The sequence below is a fragment of the Myotis myotis genome, unplaced genomic scaffold, assembly GCF_014108235.1.
Source record: "Myotis myotis isolate mMyoMyo1 unplaced genomic scaffold, mMyoMyo1.p scaffold_m19_p_3, whole genome shotgun sequence".
NCBI lineage: Eukaryota > Metazoa > Chordata > Mammalia > Chiroptera > Vespertilionidae > Myotis > Myotis myotis.
The window spans coordinates 35,404,957-35,419,329 of NW_023416335.1; the positions used below are offsets into that span (position 1 = coordinate 35,404,957).

Genomic DNA, 14,373 nt, shown 5'->3' on the forward strand with positions numbered 1-14,373 from the left:
TCCTTTCTTTCTCTCTCTCCTTTGGTTCCCCCCCTTCTCTCCTAGGGACTACACAATGGCAGTCTTCTCTCACTGAGATGAATCCTGCTTCGCCTTCTGCAGACCCACCCATCCTCATAGCGATCAAGTAAAGGCTATGGTTTTCTCTTTGGCGATCTTTTGTGCATCACTGTTCTCCCTGATTAGTTCTGAGCTCAGTTGGGATTTCTTGGCTTTTTTGTTTGGCTTCATGCTGAAAAAGGACTTTTCCCCCAACCCTTTGGTAATAACCCAGTGGTGATCAAGAGAGATAAATCATTCATCCTGGCCGAAAAAAAACAATCACTGAGAAGTCTCAAAGAAATATACCACGTGAGGGGAAAAAACTGGGAGAAGATTCGGAATATTATCGTTTTTCCTATGGTAAAACCGGTGCCCCTCTTCAGGAGAACTGATTTCAAATTATTATTATGCAACCACAAGGATCTCTTCTTTCTCAGGGTGTCTAAGCTGCTGGATTGCTTTTCGCCCAAATCAATGTGGTTTCTTTGGAACATTTTCAGCAAAGGAACGCATATGCTGCAGTGTCTTTGTGGCAAGAGTCTTAAGAAAAACAAGAACCCAACTGGTAAGCAAAACATGCATCGTGTTATGCTTTTCCTCATAATAACCTGTCTGTTGCTCACTGAGCTAGATCTGCAGTTCTGCTATGCAGGAAGGCGAGGGAGGCAGAGAAGGAACCAGGACAGTGTTGCATGTAGAGGTGTTGCATGGATAAACAAGTAACAGCTGGATCGGTCGGTGAGCCAGAACACCATTATCAGCTTCTCTTGGCTGTGACACCATCCATCAGGAGGAGGGAGGAGGAAACTTTTTTTTTTTTTTAAATGTATTTGGTTGCCGATGTTTGGTGGAATGGAAGGGGTTTGGCTCAAGGTTCTGCCCGAGGCAGATGAAGCTTCCGTAGTTGCCAGGAAAAAAAGAACCGCGAGCTCTCCTTACTTCTGCTGCAGGTTCAGGGACGTAGCTCGGTGCCCGGAACCTGCTCTAGACTTTCTGATTAGCTTGCACAATATTCGCCACCCCATCACCTCTACTCAAAGTAAAAGATGCCCCCTCCCTCGCGCCCCGCTCCTCCGTCAGCCCCCGCCTCCCTCCCCCTCCCGCTCCCGGTGCCGGAGTATTAACTCATTCCGGGGTCTGCCTCCCGCACCTCCTGCTACTGGGAATACTTGAGCAGGGCTTCTATGGCTGGGGGGACTCCAGACCGAGAAGACTAGTTCGGTCCCCCCTAATGTATGTAACTAAACCCCCATTTACAAAGCAGAATCACAGCCCTACGTCGGCGACCCCTGGGTGGGAGCCGGGCGGCCGTGAGTCCCGGTTTCAGCCTCCGGTGATCTTGCGCCCCCATTCCAAAGGGCTCCAACTGGGAAACTTGCAGTACATTACATAAGAAATGCAAATGCAGGTGATTCGAGGAGTTGGGTACCCGGGTTCGCTGTCTGGTATTTCTGTCTGAGGTGTTTCGGGGAGGCCGCGGAGCTGCGGGAGAGCAGCCCAGGGAGGCCAGGCTGGAGGGCTGCGTGGTGGAGGCGGCGGCACACTGGCGAGAAGCTTGGGCACAGCGGGTCTGGGAGCGGTGCGCGCCGGCATAGGGGGTGTGTGTCGTCACGCGGCTCGGTTCTGGGTGGGGAGGGACCAGGGGGCCGGGTGTTGGTGTCTGGGGCGGCTTTCGGGGGCGGGGGTGAGGGTCGGGCCCTCCTGCAGCGACAGCCGGGGCCCTGGAAGCTCCTGACGCTGGCACTGCGGTGTAGTAGATCATGGCTCCCCATGGCCTCCCTGACAACCTGAGCTCCGCCGGGGACCGCGCGGGCACCCGGGTCCCCAGCCGCTGGGCAGCAAGTGGCTGCTGCCTCCCGGCCCCCGGAGCCTTGCAAAAGCCTTGCAGCTGGGGCGGCGCGCTCCGAGGGGTGCTGCGCCTGCGGGTGCGGGGTGTGAGCGGAGGGAGAGGAGGAGGTGTGGGTAGGCGGGGTGGAGGCGGTGGGTGTGGAGGCTGAGCACCCGGTGAAGTCCCCGCTGCTGCCGCAGATGAGAAACGGCGAGTTGTTAGACGGTCCAAAAGGGCAGATAGCTGCTCGGGTGCAGCGGAGGACGCCTGGGCAGCTGCCCCCAGCTAGGAAGTTTGGTGGCTGTTGAGGCTCTGGGAGTAGCCGCTGGCCCGCGGGCGCGGTGCTGCAGTGGGCTCTGTGCCTCTGTCCTGAGATCCTCCTCCCCGTGCTGCTTCAGCTCTAACCTGTATCTCTCCGTGCCATCGGTTCCTGCCTCCTCCGAGTCCTCCCTCCCCTGCCCTTTACCCTTCTCTTTCGACTCCGCCTTTAGCAGCTCGGAGGTGAGACCAGCATCCAGAGCATCACCCAAGCAAAGAGCAGTGTTGTCCCTTTACCATCCGCATTTCCAGTTCAGCGGCGAGGGGTACCCCAAGCCCAGCATCCAGCCCAACACTTGTTGATGCCTCGGTCGGTCGTAGATTCCAAACACTATCTCACAAGTGAATGTGAACACCCTTTTTACAAGACTTCCCAAAGTGGGACTAGCCAAGGGCTTAGAGAGGAGGGGTTACTCCTTCACACAGTAAAAATAGTGGTTTTTGAAGACGTCTTGCGTCCTCTGAAAAGATTTAGAGAAAGGAATATTGCAAAAGTGTTGTTGTTTTTTAAGACTCAGCCATTTGTCTAGGGACCTTGAACTCTGTCCCTCCATAGTATTGGAGAGTGGGAAATAATTCAGCACCAACTCGGAAGTTTCCTTACTGGCCTTTATATATGGTAAAGTTTCACTGGAAACACTAATTTCCCCCAACACAAGATGCAAGATCTTTTCATTATACCTCCCTCACCTCCCCCATTTTCATCTCTCTGGGATAAAGTAGATGCCCTTTTATTCTTCCAAAGTGGTTTGGAAGGTGTCAAACAAATGATAAATTATTTTTAGAGCAATTTTGAACCTTATGAATGCTAAAGGTTCATGTGTGATTTGATGGGTTAACTCAAAGTGTGCTAACAACATCACCAACTACTCTAGTTTAGTCTTGGATTGATAAGGGTTAACTTTCCGACCTGGAAGTTGGAGTCTTTTGTAAATTATTTTAATAATAGAACTTTAATGTGTCACACTATCAATCCCACCTTCTAAAAGTTTTTGTTATTTGAGCTGGAATATACTCATGCCTAGTCATTCCCTTTCAGTATTGTAGTTGGCGAGTTCCATTCTCTTTCTGCTATTAACACTAAGCCTAAAATCATTTGCAGGTTTTTGATCCCAAGATAGCAGTATAACTAAGAAGTTAATTGGGTAATTAAAATAAAGCAAAGACTAAAATCCTCTTGACTGTTAAAACCAAAAAGAACAGATTGACTACTACCTATTATGTTATCTTAAATCTAAAATGAAGACAATTAACTATATTCAAACTAAGGAGCTTGGCAGAATACCACAAAATACCAGTACTAGGATCATAAATTTGGTGCAGACTTCTTATGAGATTAATTTTCCTTCCTAATCTTTGCAAATTATAAAATAATTTGCCAATTCTTTAAACTGTCAACAAGTGTAGGTACTGGGAGGAATTTCAGAGTTCTGCTATATAATCAGGCTGGTGTGAAAATAAACAGATAATAGAGCCATGAACTTAAGGGCAAAGGTATTCATTTACCCAAGTTATTAATTAGTATTTAAATTAGAGGTGTTAAGGAAATAGGTTTTTTTTGTAGTTGTTTTTACGTAAAACATGAAGAATATGTGCTTTTAAAAATAAATGGTAATAGCTTAGAAATCCTGGATATATATTTACTATCTTAATAAAAATAAACAAAATCTCACAATACAACTAACTATTATCCAAGACCACACACACACACACACACACACACACACACACACAATTTAAATGTCCTACTTTCCCAGCACAGCAATTGTTAAGTGTTTAGAATAAATGTTACCTGCTTCAGTTTTCACTGTATGTCATGCAAGATGACTGTATTGTAGGCAAAACATTACATAGGAATAAGTCCAAGGCACTTGTTTTGCCTAGTGGAGGGTTTGATATGTCTCTTTAAACCAGTAATGATAATATAGACTAGCCAGAACAGACCAGTTTGAGAAATAATGTAGGTCATTGAACTTTGACCCTGCTAAGGAAAGAAATGTGGTTGGAAAAAAAGTACACAATAAAGATAAATACTAAGGTCATGTCATGACTATCTTTTCAGACACATACTATACAACAAGCACAGGAAGCCACAGACCTTTGAATACATACAGCCACTCAACCATACATATGAGTCCCCCAAACTTCCATGGAATGATAGGATCTTAGAAAGCACAGATTTTTAGATGAATTGTAATTGAAGTTAATTTTTATTGAGTGCAAGGGGGGGCAGGAAGCAGATGCCCTAGATCTACTTTTGCAGAGCATATTTAGAAAATCCCACACACTTGAGGCCCTGAGTGTGTCCTTTTCTGAACTCAGTTTCCCTCTCTACCCTGTAACTTGGAGATGAAACAAGTAGGGCTTCGTAGAATTTATTGGCATTTTCTATTTCCTCTTGTTTTGGTGTCTTTCAGCTCTGCTTTTGCCTTTCCCTAAGCTGTTTTAGGTGGCAAAACACCTGGTATGGCACTGTTACTCATTTCAATACACATGGTTCTTTTAAAGCTACTTCCTTTACATCAAGGGCTGTCATGGCGTTTAGAAATAAGAAGATAGGGAGAGAGGGAGGAAAAAAGAGTAAGCATTTTTCACTCCTCCTTCTGAGCCTGCCGACTCATCCTCTAGAGCTGGGCGAGCCACAAATGGGCCACAAATCTGAATTTCTAAACACTGAGCCTATATCAGATGGAGACATTAAACTCAGACTGCATAACTGGAACACCATTCAGGTGAAGGGTTCTCCTTCTCACATGCTTGTCTTTAGAGTGGGATCTCGTGTAGTATGAGTTGGGTTGAACTGCATCCAGGAAGTTTGAGTTACTGAAGTCGCAAAATGGGTTTTGCAGAGCAGTGTCACTTCATGAACTCAGGTATGGCATTTTAGCTAGGCTTCATAGTATTGACTGATTGGGAGAGTGGATTTTTCTTATTTGAAATTTATATCCAAGTTAATGAGTGTGAAATCCAATGCATGATAATCTAAACTTTAAACTTGGCTTTAAAGATGAAGATGACTTTGGCTGACCCCATTCCAGCCTCTTCTCACTTTAGACTCCATCCATAACTGCTATTTTTTTTTTTCAAATGATGCATTGCTTTGAGAAGGTGCTAAAGCTAATTCTATACCATATTTTGCTTTGCCTACCGGGAATCATTCCTTTAAAAACGTTCAAAACCAGTCTTCCATGTTTTAGCAACACAAACATTGGGGACTTTTGTGAAGTGTTGTTATACATATGGTAGCAAGAATAACAACCAAAGTTTTCACTCCTTTGTACATTTTGGCATCATAACTCATTCCATTGAATCATAAGCTTTCTATAAATACTGTGTAGATGTCTGAAAATGGAAGCATTTATTCAAAATACTTTCCTATGCCTTAAGCGGAAACAGTTGGGATGTTTGAATGGTATATTTGAAACATTACATTGCGCCTGTATTATTAATAACATCGTCGAGCCCAAGTTAGTACCATCTCCAGGAGGGGCGGTGGGTCAGGGAAATTCCTACTGACACATCTACCTGCCCAGTTCCATAGTCTGGGTGACGTTTCTTAGGGTTTCAGTTTGTGATGTTTCTTAGGGTTTCAGTTTGTGACGTTTCTTAGGGTTTCAGTTTGTGACGTTTCTTAGGGTTTCAGTTTGTGATGTTTCTTAGGGTTTCAGTTTGTGATGTTTCTTAGGGTTTCAGTTTGTGATGTTTCTTAGGGCTTCAGTTTGTGATGTTTCTTAGGGCTTCAGTTTGTGATGTTTCTTAGGGCTTCAGTTTGTGATGTTTCTTAGGGCTTCAGTTTGTGATGTTTCTTAGGGCTTCAGTTTGTGATGTTTCTTAGGGCTTCAGTTTGTGATGTTTCTTAGGGTTTCATACTATATTTAGTTATGCGTCGAACCTGAGCACTGAAGGGCAGGGAGTTTTCTGAGGGAGACTTTTCAGTTCCTCCATTTGCCTCAAAAGATATACTAGTTTATTTTCTGCTTTTTAAGGACCAAGTCTGTCCTGATGATTTTGTGTGTGTGTATTTCTCTCGTGGCTACAAACTAACTTTCTGCTCAGAATGTAGAAGGCAGAATGATGAAGGCAAGGGAAGTTGAAAGGAAGAATCCTTAGGGCCGTCCTAAACATAAAGGCAAAAACAGGTACAATGTAGACACGTTTTACAGGGAACACATCAGTTCTTATTTATTTAATCTACTAACAACGTCTCAGAAAGTCACCCAACAATTGTTGGGCACTATTGCCTTTATCACTGTCCCCTGACCAAAGCTCTGGTTATGACAACCCAGCAGGTTTTTAATGCATTTTTATTAACGGAATCAACAGTGAAAAATCGGGTTCTCTGAGAAAGTGAACTTCTCCCCTTCTGGCACCCGCGGCCTTTAAACAGAAGGGGCACCATTCGTGTCCCTCTGCCAGAGGAGAAAGCAGTCATTTTCTTTCCTAGTCTTTGCTTTTCTTCTCCTAAGAAAGGAAGACGGTCCACAGAAACGGTCGTGTTCCTCCTTTCTTTTACGAACTCTTCTCTGAAGATGGTACCCGGGACCTTCCGGGGGCATGTTCTTGTCCTCGAGGGTCTGCACCTCCAGGCTGCCGGTTCCAGGAGGCTGGAAGGGAGGTGCTTCCCCCCCCCCCCCCCCCCCCGCGGCAGCTCGTGTTTTTGTGAAGCAGCCATCCTCGAACTTGTAGCTGCCCGCACGTCCCACCACCACACTCAGCTCTTCAGCGGGCTCCTGCCCGGAGCCACTGTCAAAGGCGAGGTTGCTGGGCCTGTGGCCTCGGGCCAGGAGACCGGAGCTTGCAGGACGAGGCCTGGCAGAAGCAGAAGCGCGGCTTGGGGCAGAGCCCCGCTCCCAGAGCCTCTGTGATCATTTGTTCTCTGCAAGCCCAGAGCCGGCCGCCTCTGCGGCGCGGATCTCCTTCCAGGAGCCGGGCCCCTCGGCGGTCCGACCCACGCCGGTTCCGAGTCGGCCTCACTGAGCCCTGAGAGGAGGGGTAGGAAGGCGAGGCGCGGTCTTCCTTGGGGTGTGACCCGCGGCCAGGATCCCCGGGACCGGCCACCGCGCTCGCTCCTCGCCTCTGCGTGCCGGGGGCTCCCCTGCGCAATGCGACAGAAGTGGCCCGCCCGAGCCGCCGTAGCGCGGGAAGTTTGTGTTGCCACAGAGATGACCTCTGACCTTGAGGGTCCTCTGGGCGCGAGAGAGCTTAGCCGCCAGCCCTGCTGTTGCTATGGAGACCACGTGGCGGGCCCTGGTGCTGGCGAGACCCTGCGCGCGGACCAGCCGGCACCTCCGTCGCTGCGCACGCGTGGGGTCCACGAGCCCCACATCCACGCCGGGGCCCACAGGTGGCCGCCTCCACGCGCCCGCCCTCCTGTCCGCTCTGGGCCCGAGAGGAGACGGGCGTGGGCTGGGCTGCAGGAAGGCTCTGTCCTCACCGCGCTCAGGGCAGAGAGGGTGAGCAGGTTTGCACAGTTTCCCCACCAGCCCCTGGAAGACCCAGCTGGCTGCTGAATTCTGTGGGCGTCCGTCCAGTGGCTTTCATTACAGTGACCTGAGGTGGGCCCCGCCGCTCGTGTTCAAGGCTTCTGTAACTTTCCACCCAGTCTGGGCTGGAAGTGAACTCCCCGCTTCGCTGTATCTCTCCTGGACTTTGTTGAGTATAAGTAAGTTGCATTCCAAAATCAGAGACTGTCAGAGATGGAGGACTGCCCCCCGGCTCGTGCGTGACCTGCTCCTTGTGGAGGCGTGTCGACTCATTCACAGTGGAGTGAGTGACTGTCCCAAGAGCTGATTCTGAGTTGTAGACACAAACACAGCGGCTTTGGACCTTGGAAGAAGCTGCAGGTGGTATTTTACAGGTGACACCACCAAGAGTTCTTCATGCAGTGTAGAGAGTTGAGCAATTGGTGCTGAAACAGATGGCATTCCTTTCGATCCATTCTATCCCCCAGATCTTTCCCTATCTTTAAAATGTTGTGAGGGAGGAGTTTACCTTGTATTTCCTTCTATCATCTTTGGGCTGGGGGGGGGGGGGGGAAGACCGGGGAATTCACAAGAATTTTAAGTCTAAACACAACAACAACTTCATTGTAAATTTAGAAAGGGAAAAGATTGTTTTGAGGGCACAAAGGTGCAAAACTCACTAGTTTATTAAAGAACAGCTGGATCTAAATTGTGTTTCTGGCAGATGGAATCAATTAAGGTTACCTGCACGGGCAGCTTTCAACTTTTAAAAGATTTTTTTTTCCCCATTGGCCTAGTTTCCAAATAGCCTTTCCTTCTGATAAGAATTACCTCCCTGAAGTTTGTAGTATTTCAAAGAGATGGCCCTCAGTATTTAGAAAAGACTGGGTAGACATTTGCATCACAAAGGCACTGGGAAAGAATGCAAGTTCCTCCGAGAAGGACTTCTGTTTCCAGAATCCAGATTTTGACAACACTTACAAGTGTTTATAGATGAATAGGGAGGTGTTGAAATTGCTAAAAAAGGATTGATAGGGTTTGGATTGCTTCTAGAGCTGCAGTTCTGTTCTTGTAGGGACTAGATTTTTAAGACAACGTGTTTTTAATTCCTCAAAGAATTGGGTTGCAACCTATATTACATCGAAGGACTGACCATCCATTCAACTCTATTATCTTCTATTTGCTTCTCTAGATCAGGGAGAAGGTCTTCCACTAAGATGGAAATAAAAAGATTCCTGTGTTCTAGATTTCTTCCTCTCTGTGTACATAGTTTTATTTAACTCAGGGGAGAAGGCCTAAAAAATGTTCCCATCAGGCTCTGAATATCAGCTTCCAAATTGGTCAACTTCTAACCACAGAACTACTTAAAAAAAAGGTCCTTTTAAATATCTTGTCAGGTTTCAGTTGGGGCAATCTGTAAATATTCGTGGCATTACTGAACAACTCGCTGAATGCAAAAGGTTTCCCCAAAGAAGGTGCAAAAGATTCCACCCTCCCAAGATCGAGAGGCACTCCCAAAGACAGCCAAAAGGAAGACTTAGACAATTCCCCTGAGGTCTGACACTAGCCCCAAATGGAGTGCAACCCATATTTCTGTCCAGCCATATCTATCTGAAATGGATTGAAGCCCACACTTCTTTCTGGCCATATTTTGGGGGCCACCAACCTGACAGTTGCCTAACCAAGTTCTCAGGACACAAAAGGAGACAAAGAAGAAAGCATTAGCTGTCCCTGGGAAAGAAAGGATGGGTAACCAACAGGACTTGGAAAATAAGGGACAACATAAAATTCGACCTTCCTCTCTCGATTGGGCACTCAGGACAGGCAGAGATCCAGGAGAACTGACACTGGTAAGAATTCTCAGCCTTTGCTCACTTCTGCCAGTTTTTTCAGGATCCCATTTACAGGCTCTGGGATGAGTGGTGTTTAAAGTAGAGAGTTTAGGAAGGTTTTGCATTAATTGTAGTTTTAGTTCCCTCTTGGGTGTTTGGATTGCGGTTTACTGGAGAATCCCACAGTCTTGTCAATCCTGAGAGGGGCCTATGTGGGGGCACTCCTTTGAGGGTACATATTGGGGCATCTGTAAGGCCACTAACTTGGTAGACTTTGGTTTACGGTCTTCTCGTCTCTTTGAGTGGAAAGGCAGTTCAGAAAGAGGATGAATAGACTCTGTGAGTCCTGAGGTAAACAGAGGGGAGTAGTAGGAGTCACATCAGTCTGACAGTCTTTGTTTTAGGTGCCTCTTATGTCCTTAATTTTTCTTTAGCCTTTTGCAATAAATCTTTCAGTGAAGCTATTTTGGCGTCTCTAAGCTTTCTGGAGGGTTTTATGACCATAAAAAAAAAAAAAGATATCCTATTCTGTTTGTTTGACTTGGGAATCCTTACTTTCAAGTGCACTTATTAAATGATCTTGTCTAATTGTAATTCTAGGTTGGCTTAGTAAGATTTTGCCATTTTTGTAGATAGATACAGCTTCTAGGACCATGGTTCTCAGACATAAACTAAACAGGTAGCATGCGTAATTCTTGAAACTTAAGGATACTGTTTTATTAAACTAAGCCTTGGGTCTGTCAGAGCGAAATTAATACCTATGAGGGGTATGTTGCTGGGTTGGGGATTTTGTAGTGTTTTACAGCAAACTGCTTTCATGACCAACTTATTAGTCTTAGAGTTAGGTGGCGAGCGTTCTAACAGTTTTTAAGTCTCAACCTTGTGCCCACCAATTCTGTGACATTGGCTACCGAGATTTTTATTAACAATAGATCTGTTCCTTTCATGAGAAGACTTCCTTATAGTGGGAGATGCCTTTTTGGCTTTTAATAATCCAACTTGTATCTACTTAGATTTTGATGATGAAACTCAGGAAAGTCTGAGTTTCTTGTCTTTATTTCCCTAAGTGCCCCAGCTGTGTATGCAGTGGGCTAGCCTTGAGACTTTGTGAGTCCCCTAACAGCTGCCATTTAGCTATTTTTTTTTTTTTTTTTTTTAGATTTAGGAATACCCATTATTGTCCCTTGAAATAATCCTCCGTAATTCAACCAGACTGAATTTCTGGCTGCCTGTGCACAATTCTTGAGGCTTGAAAGGACCTCTCAAAGGTGTTTACCTTATAGATGAAATTGGCCACAAATCCAAATGTTGTAAGTAGCTCACTACGTCTCACACTGAAAATCTGGAGTCTCTCACACCCCAGTTTTTCACCTGGAAGAATTAAGACATACAAACTTGAAGGGCTCAGAGCCCAAAATAAGCAGAGCTGAATCTAAGAGGGCCCAAAGAGCCAGCCAACTAAAAGGCCTCAGTGGTACCTTCATCTGCCAGGCCAGTGGGGTGGTCTACATTCTGTGGGTTCATCAGGCATGAGCTAACTTTTCAGTAGTCAAGAACAGATCATGCTCAGGCTTACCCTAGACATTCATTATGGCTAGTGTGGAACATTGCTTTGAGTGGGACAAGATTGCTGGTAGAAAGGTCACAGAGGAAGCAAACTAGAAGTGGTCAAATCCAAACTAAAGTGGTGACAGGGGTTGGAGAGGAATGGGAGTCCAAATGTCTTAGTGGTTAGTTTGAATTTGGGAAGGAAGGAAAGAACCGGTGGTTCTGATCACAGGTTTTTTATTTGGACAACTGTTGATCCTGATTCTCTGACCATTTGCCAATAGAATATCCCCATCTCCTTGAAACATGGACTACAAATTCGGCTCTCTCCAGACTGCTCATATTTAAGGGGTTGTGGTAGGTTTTAATAGGAAATAGAAAACTTGAACAAGTTTCTTTTTTCTAGATCAAGATTTAAATAGGCAGTTCTAGGAGAGTTGCTCTGGGACAAAAAATTCATGTTCTTGACTTCAAACCTGGAAGTACTTAGGAAAGGAAAATATGCTTTATAGTAAAGTCTAAAAGTTCTTTTTATGATAATATACAATTCTTTGTCAATAGCATGTTTTTGTGCAGAATACTTTGTTCAGTTTGAGAATTCAAGTAGTGCACTTGAAAGCCAAGTTTTCAGATGAACTATTCATGTCTGGGAAGAAAAGAAAAGGAAGCGTGACCTTAATTGAATTTACATGTTTAAGAATTTACATGTTTAAGATAGAACTGAATGTAGTTGTAATTAAAATGCCTTTTTCTTATATAACATTTTGTTGTCTGCACAGTGACAGTGGGTCCCTGAAGTGTGTGGTACCCTCTTCTGTAATGCTGCCTCTGAGATAAAGTATAGTTTGGGAGGGATTGTAATCTCTATTCTTTCCAACTCCTGTGTGGGGCACATGCTATCCAGCCGTGGGCAAACTACGGCCCCCGCGGGCCGGATCCGGCCTGTTTGAAATGAATAAAACTATTGAAAAAAAAGACCGTACCCTTTTATGTAATGATGTTTACTTTGAATTTATATTAGTTCACACAAACACTCCATCCATGCTTTTGTCCCGGCCCTCCGGTCCAGTTTAAGAACCCATTGTGGCCCTCGAGTCAAAAAGTTTGCCCACCCCTGCATACTATTGTTGTGCTTTAAAAAAGAAGAAACATGAAAATAAGAAGGGTTAAAGACGAAAACAATTGTAGGGTTTAATTTTTTTTAAACAGCCACTTATTTCAAAGTCTGAAACTCATCTTCTTTGACTGTGTTACTGTTGTACACCAGGTGTTGTAATTCTTAAGCAAAGAAAGGACTTTGCTAGGTCGCCCGAGTCAGTTTCGCTTTGCCTCAACATTTTCTAGTGGGGCAGATTGAAACAGTGACCCAGTATGCTTGTTCCTCCTTTATTATACAATGACTTGACTTGTTTCCTAGGAATTTATATTTTTATTAATGTAATTAGTTTTTCTTTTACATTTAAATTGTTTCCTGACATGCAAATTAAGTGACATAAAATTCCTCATTTGTCAGACATATAATAATGGATACAAAGTATTGGAAATACTAGATGTTAGAAATATTTTAATGATGCAGTAGCAAAAAAAAAATGAGAAAGGATAGAAATTTTGCATCATTATTGCATTTCTAAGTATATTCCTTTTAACATCTTGGGAATGATTTTAGAGAACACAGTGCTGATGTGACCCTGGTCCATCTGTGGTACACATGCCTTTTTATGGGGACGCTAACCAGGGGCACACATGCTAAAGATAGGGTGTCGCCTGATCGCCAGAGCCATGAAGTCTGGTCAGCTCTGTTCTGACCGCTTGCCTTTTGCTTTCGCCAAGAACTTTTCCGTCACTGAGAATTCACCCCTTTGTCCTGCCCTCCTTGTTTTTGAACTGTCACACTCCAGATTTTGTCCTTTCACATATTTCCTTTATTTGTGTGTTCCAAAAGTTTTGTCATCAGTTTACTCTTCAGAGATTGGAATTCAAATGGATTTTCAACTTTCAAATGCATTACATTAGGGAAAAAGGCAAAAAGAAATGCTAACAATATAGTTATCAGAAAGTAAATGAGGCACATCTGTCTGAACTTGAGACTTTTACCCAGAGCAGCATTTATTCGACTTCATTTATTTCTTCCTGTGCTTCAAATAACATGTAAAAAACTGTGATGTGAATCTATTGCTTTAATTAAATGATTTGGGAGTATTATTATAAGTAAATATTCCACCTACTATTCCTACTAATGAGGGCACATTGAACTTACTAGATTTTAAAAAGCATGTTACTCTTCTACTTTAACAGAAACATTGATTTATTGTGAATCTTGTTTTATCATGACCTGTGCTCTAAATAAGTAGTAATAACAATATTTAGAGAACGCTGTCTATGTACTAGGTGCTTTACCTACTTGAATCCTCAAAGCCACAGGTAGGAACTTTTGTTACACTTATTTTAGAGCAGTGGCTCTCAACCTTCCTAATGCCGCGACCCTTTAATACAGTTCCTCATGTTGTGGTGACCCCAATTTCATTGCTACAAATTGAACATAATTAAAGCATAGTGATTAATCACAAAAACAATATGTAATTATATATGTGTTTTCCGATGGTCTTAGGCGACCCCTGTGAAAGGGTTGGTCGATCCCCAAAGGGTCGCGACCCACAGGTTGAGAACCGCTGTTTTAGAGGATGAAGCCCAGGCATGAAGAGGTTAAGGAAGTCGCCTGGTGGTCTTCTGCTAGTAATGGAAATATCTGGGTACAAACTGTAGTGCACATTCTTAAATCCCTGTATGGCGGCTACCTCTCTAAAGAACATGTTAGCCGAAACCGGTTTGGCTCAGTGGATAGAGCGTCGGCCTGCGGACTGAAAGGTCCCAGGTTCGATTCCGGTCAAGGGCATGTACCTGGGTTGCGGGCACATCCCCAGTAGGAGGTGTGCAGGAGGCGGCTGATCGATGTTTCTCTCCCATCGATGTTTCTAACTCTCTATCTCTCTCCCTTCCTCTCTGTAAAAAATCAATAAAATATATTTTTTAAAAAAAAGAAAGAACATGTTAAAAGAATGTATGTGAGAGTGGCCAGTACTGTCTTTGTGTTTCTGTGGCTTATTATATCCTGACACTAAAAGGGATTGTAACATAGTCACTGTTAAGCTATTCAGAACTTGTAATGCTTTCTTATTGAACATGATTTACATACATCAAAACACATAGTTCTTCATTGGGGCATTTGATGTCTTTTGAATATTGTGTGTATCTCTATAACTAACTCCCCAATCAAGATATAGAACATTCCTATCACTCCAGAAAACTCCCTCTTGGTTTCATTTAGCTCACATCTGTGCCTCCT

The 14,373-nt window shown here is 44.5% G+C and overlaps 1 protein-coding gene across 1 annotated transcript in view; it reads left to right on the forward strand.

The window, feature by feature from the left end:
* Window positions 1-200: 200 nt before the first annotated feature.
* FGF14 (fibroblast growth factor 14) overlaps window positions 201-14,373 on the forward strand; it is a 564,506-nt gene continuing 550,333 nt past the window's right edge. The window contains exon 1 of the mRNA XM_036299398.1: window positions 201-607. Coding sequence (XP_036155291.1) covers window positions 400-607 — 208 coding nt within the window. The 5' untranslated portion in view covers window positions 201-399. The remainder of the gene's footprint in view (window positions 608-14,373) is intronic.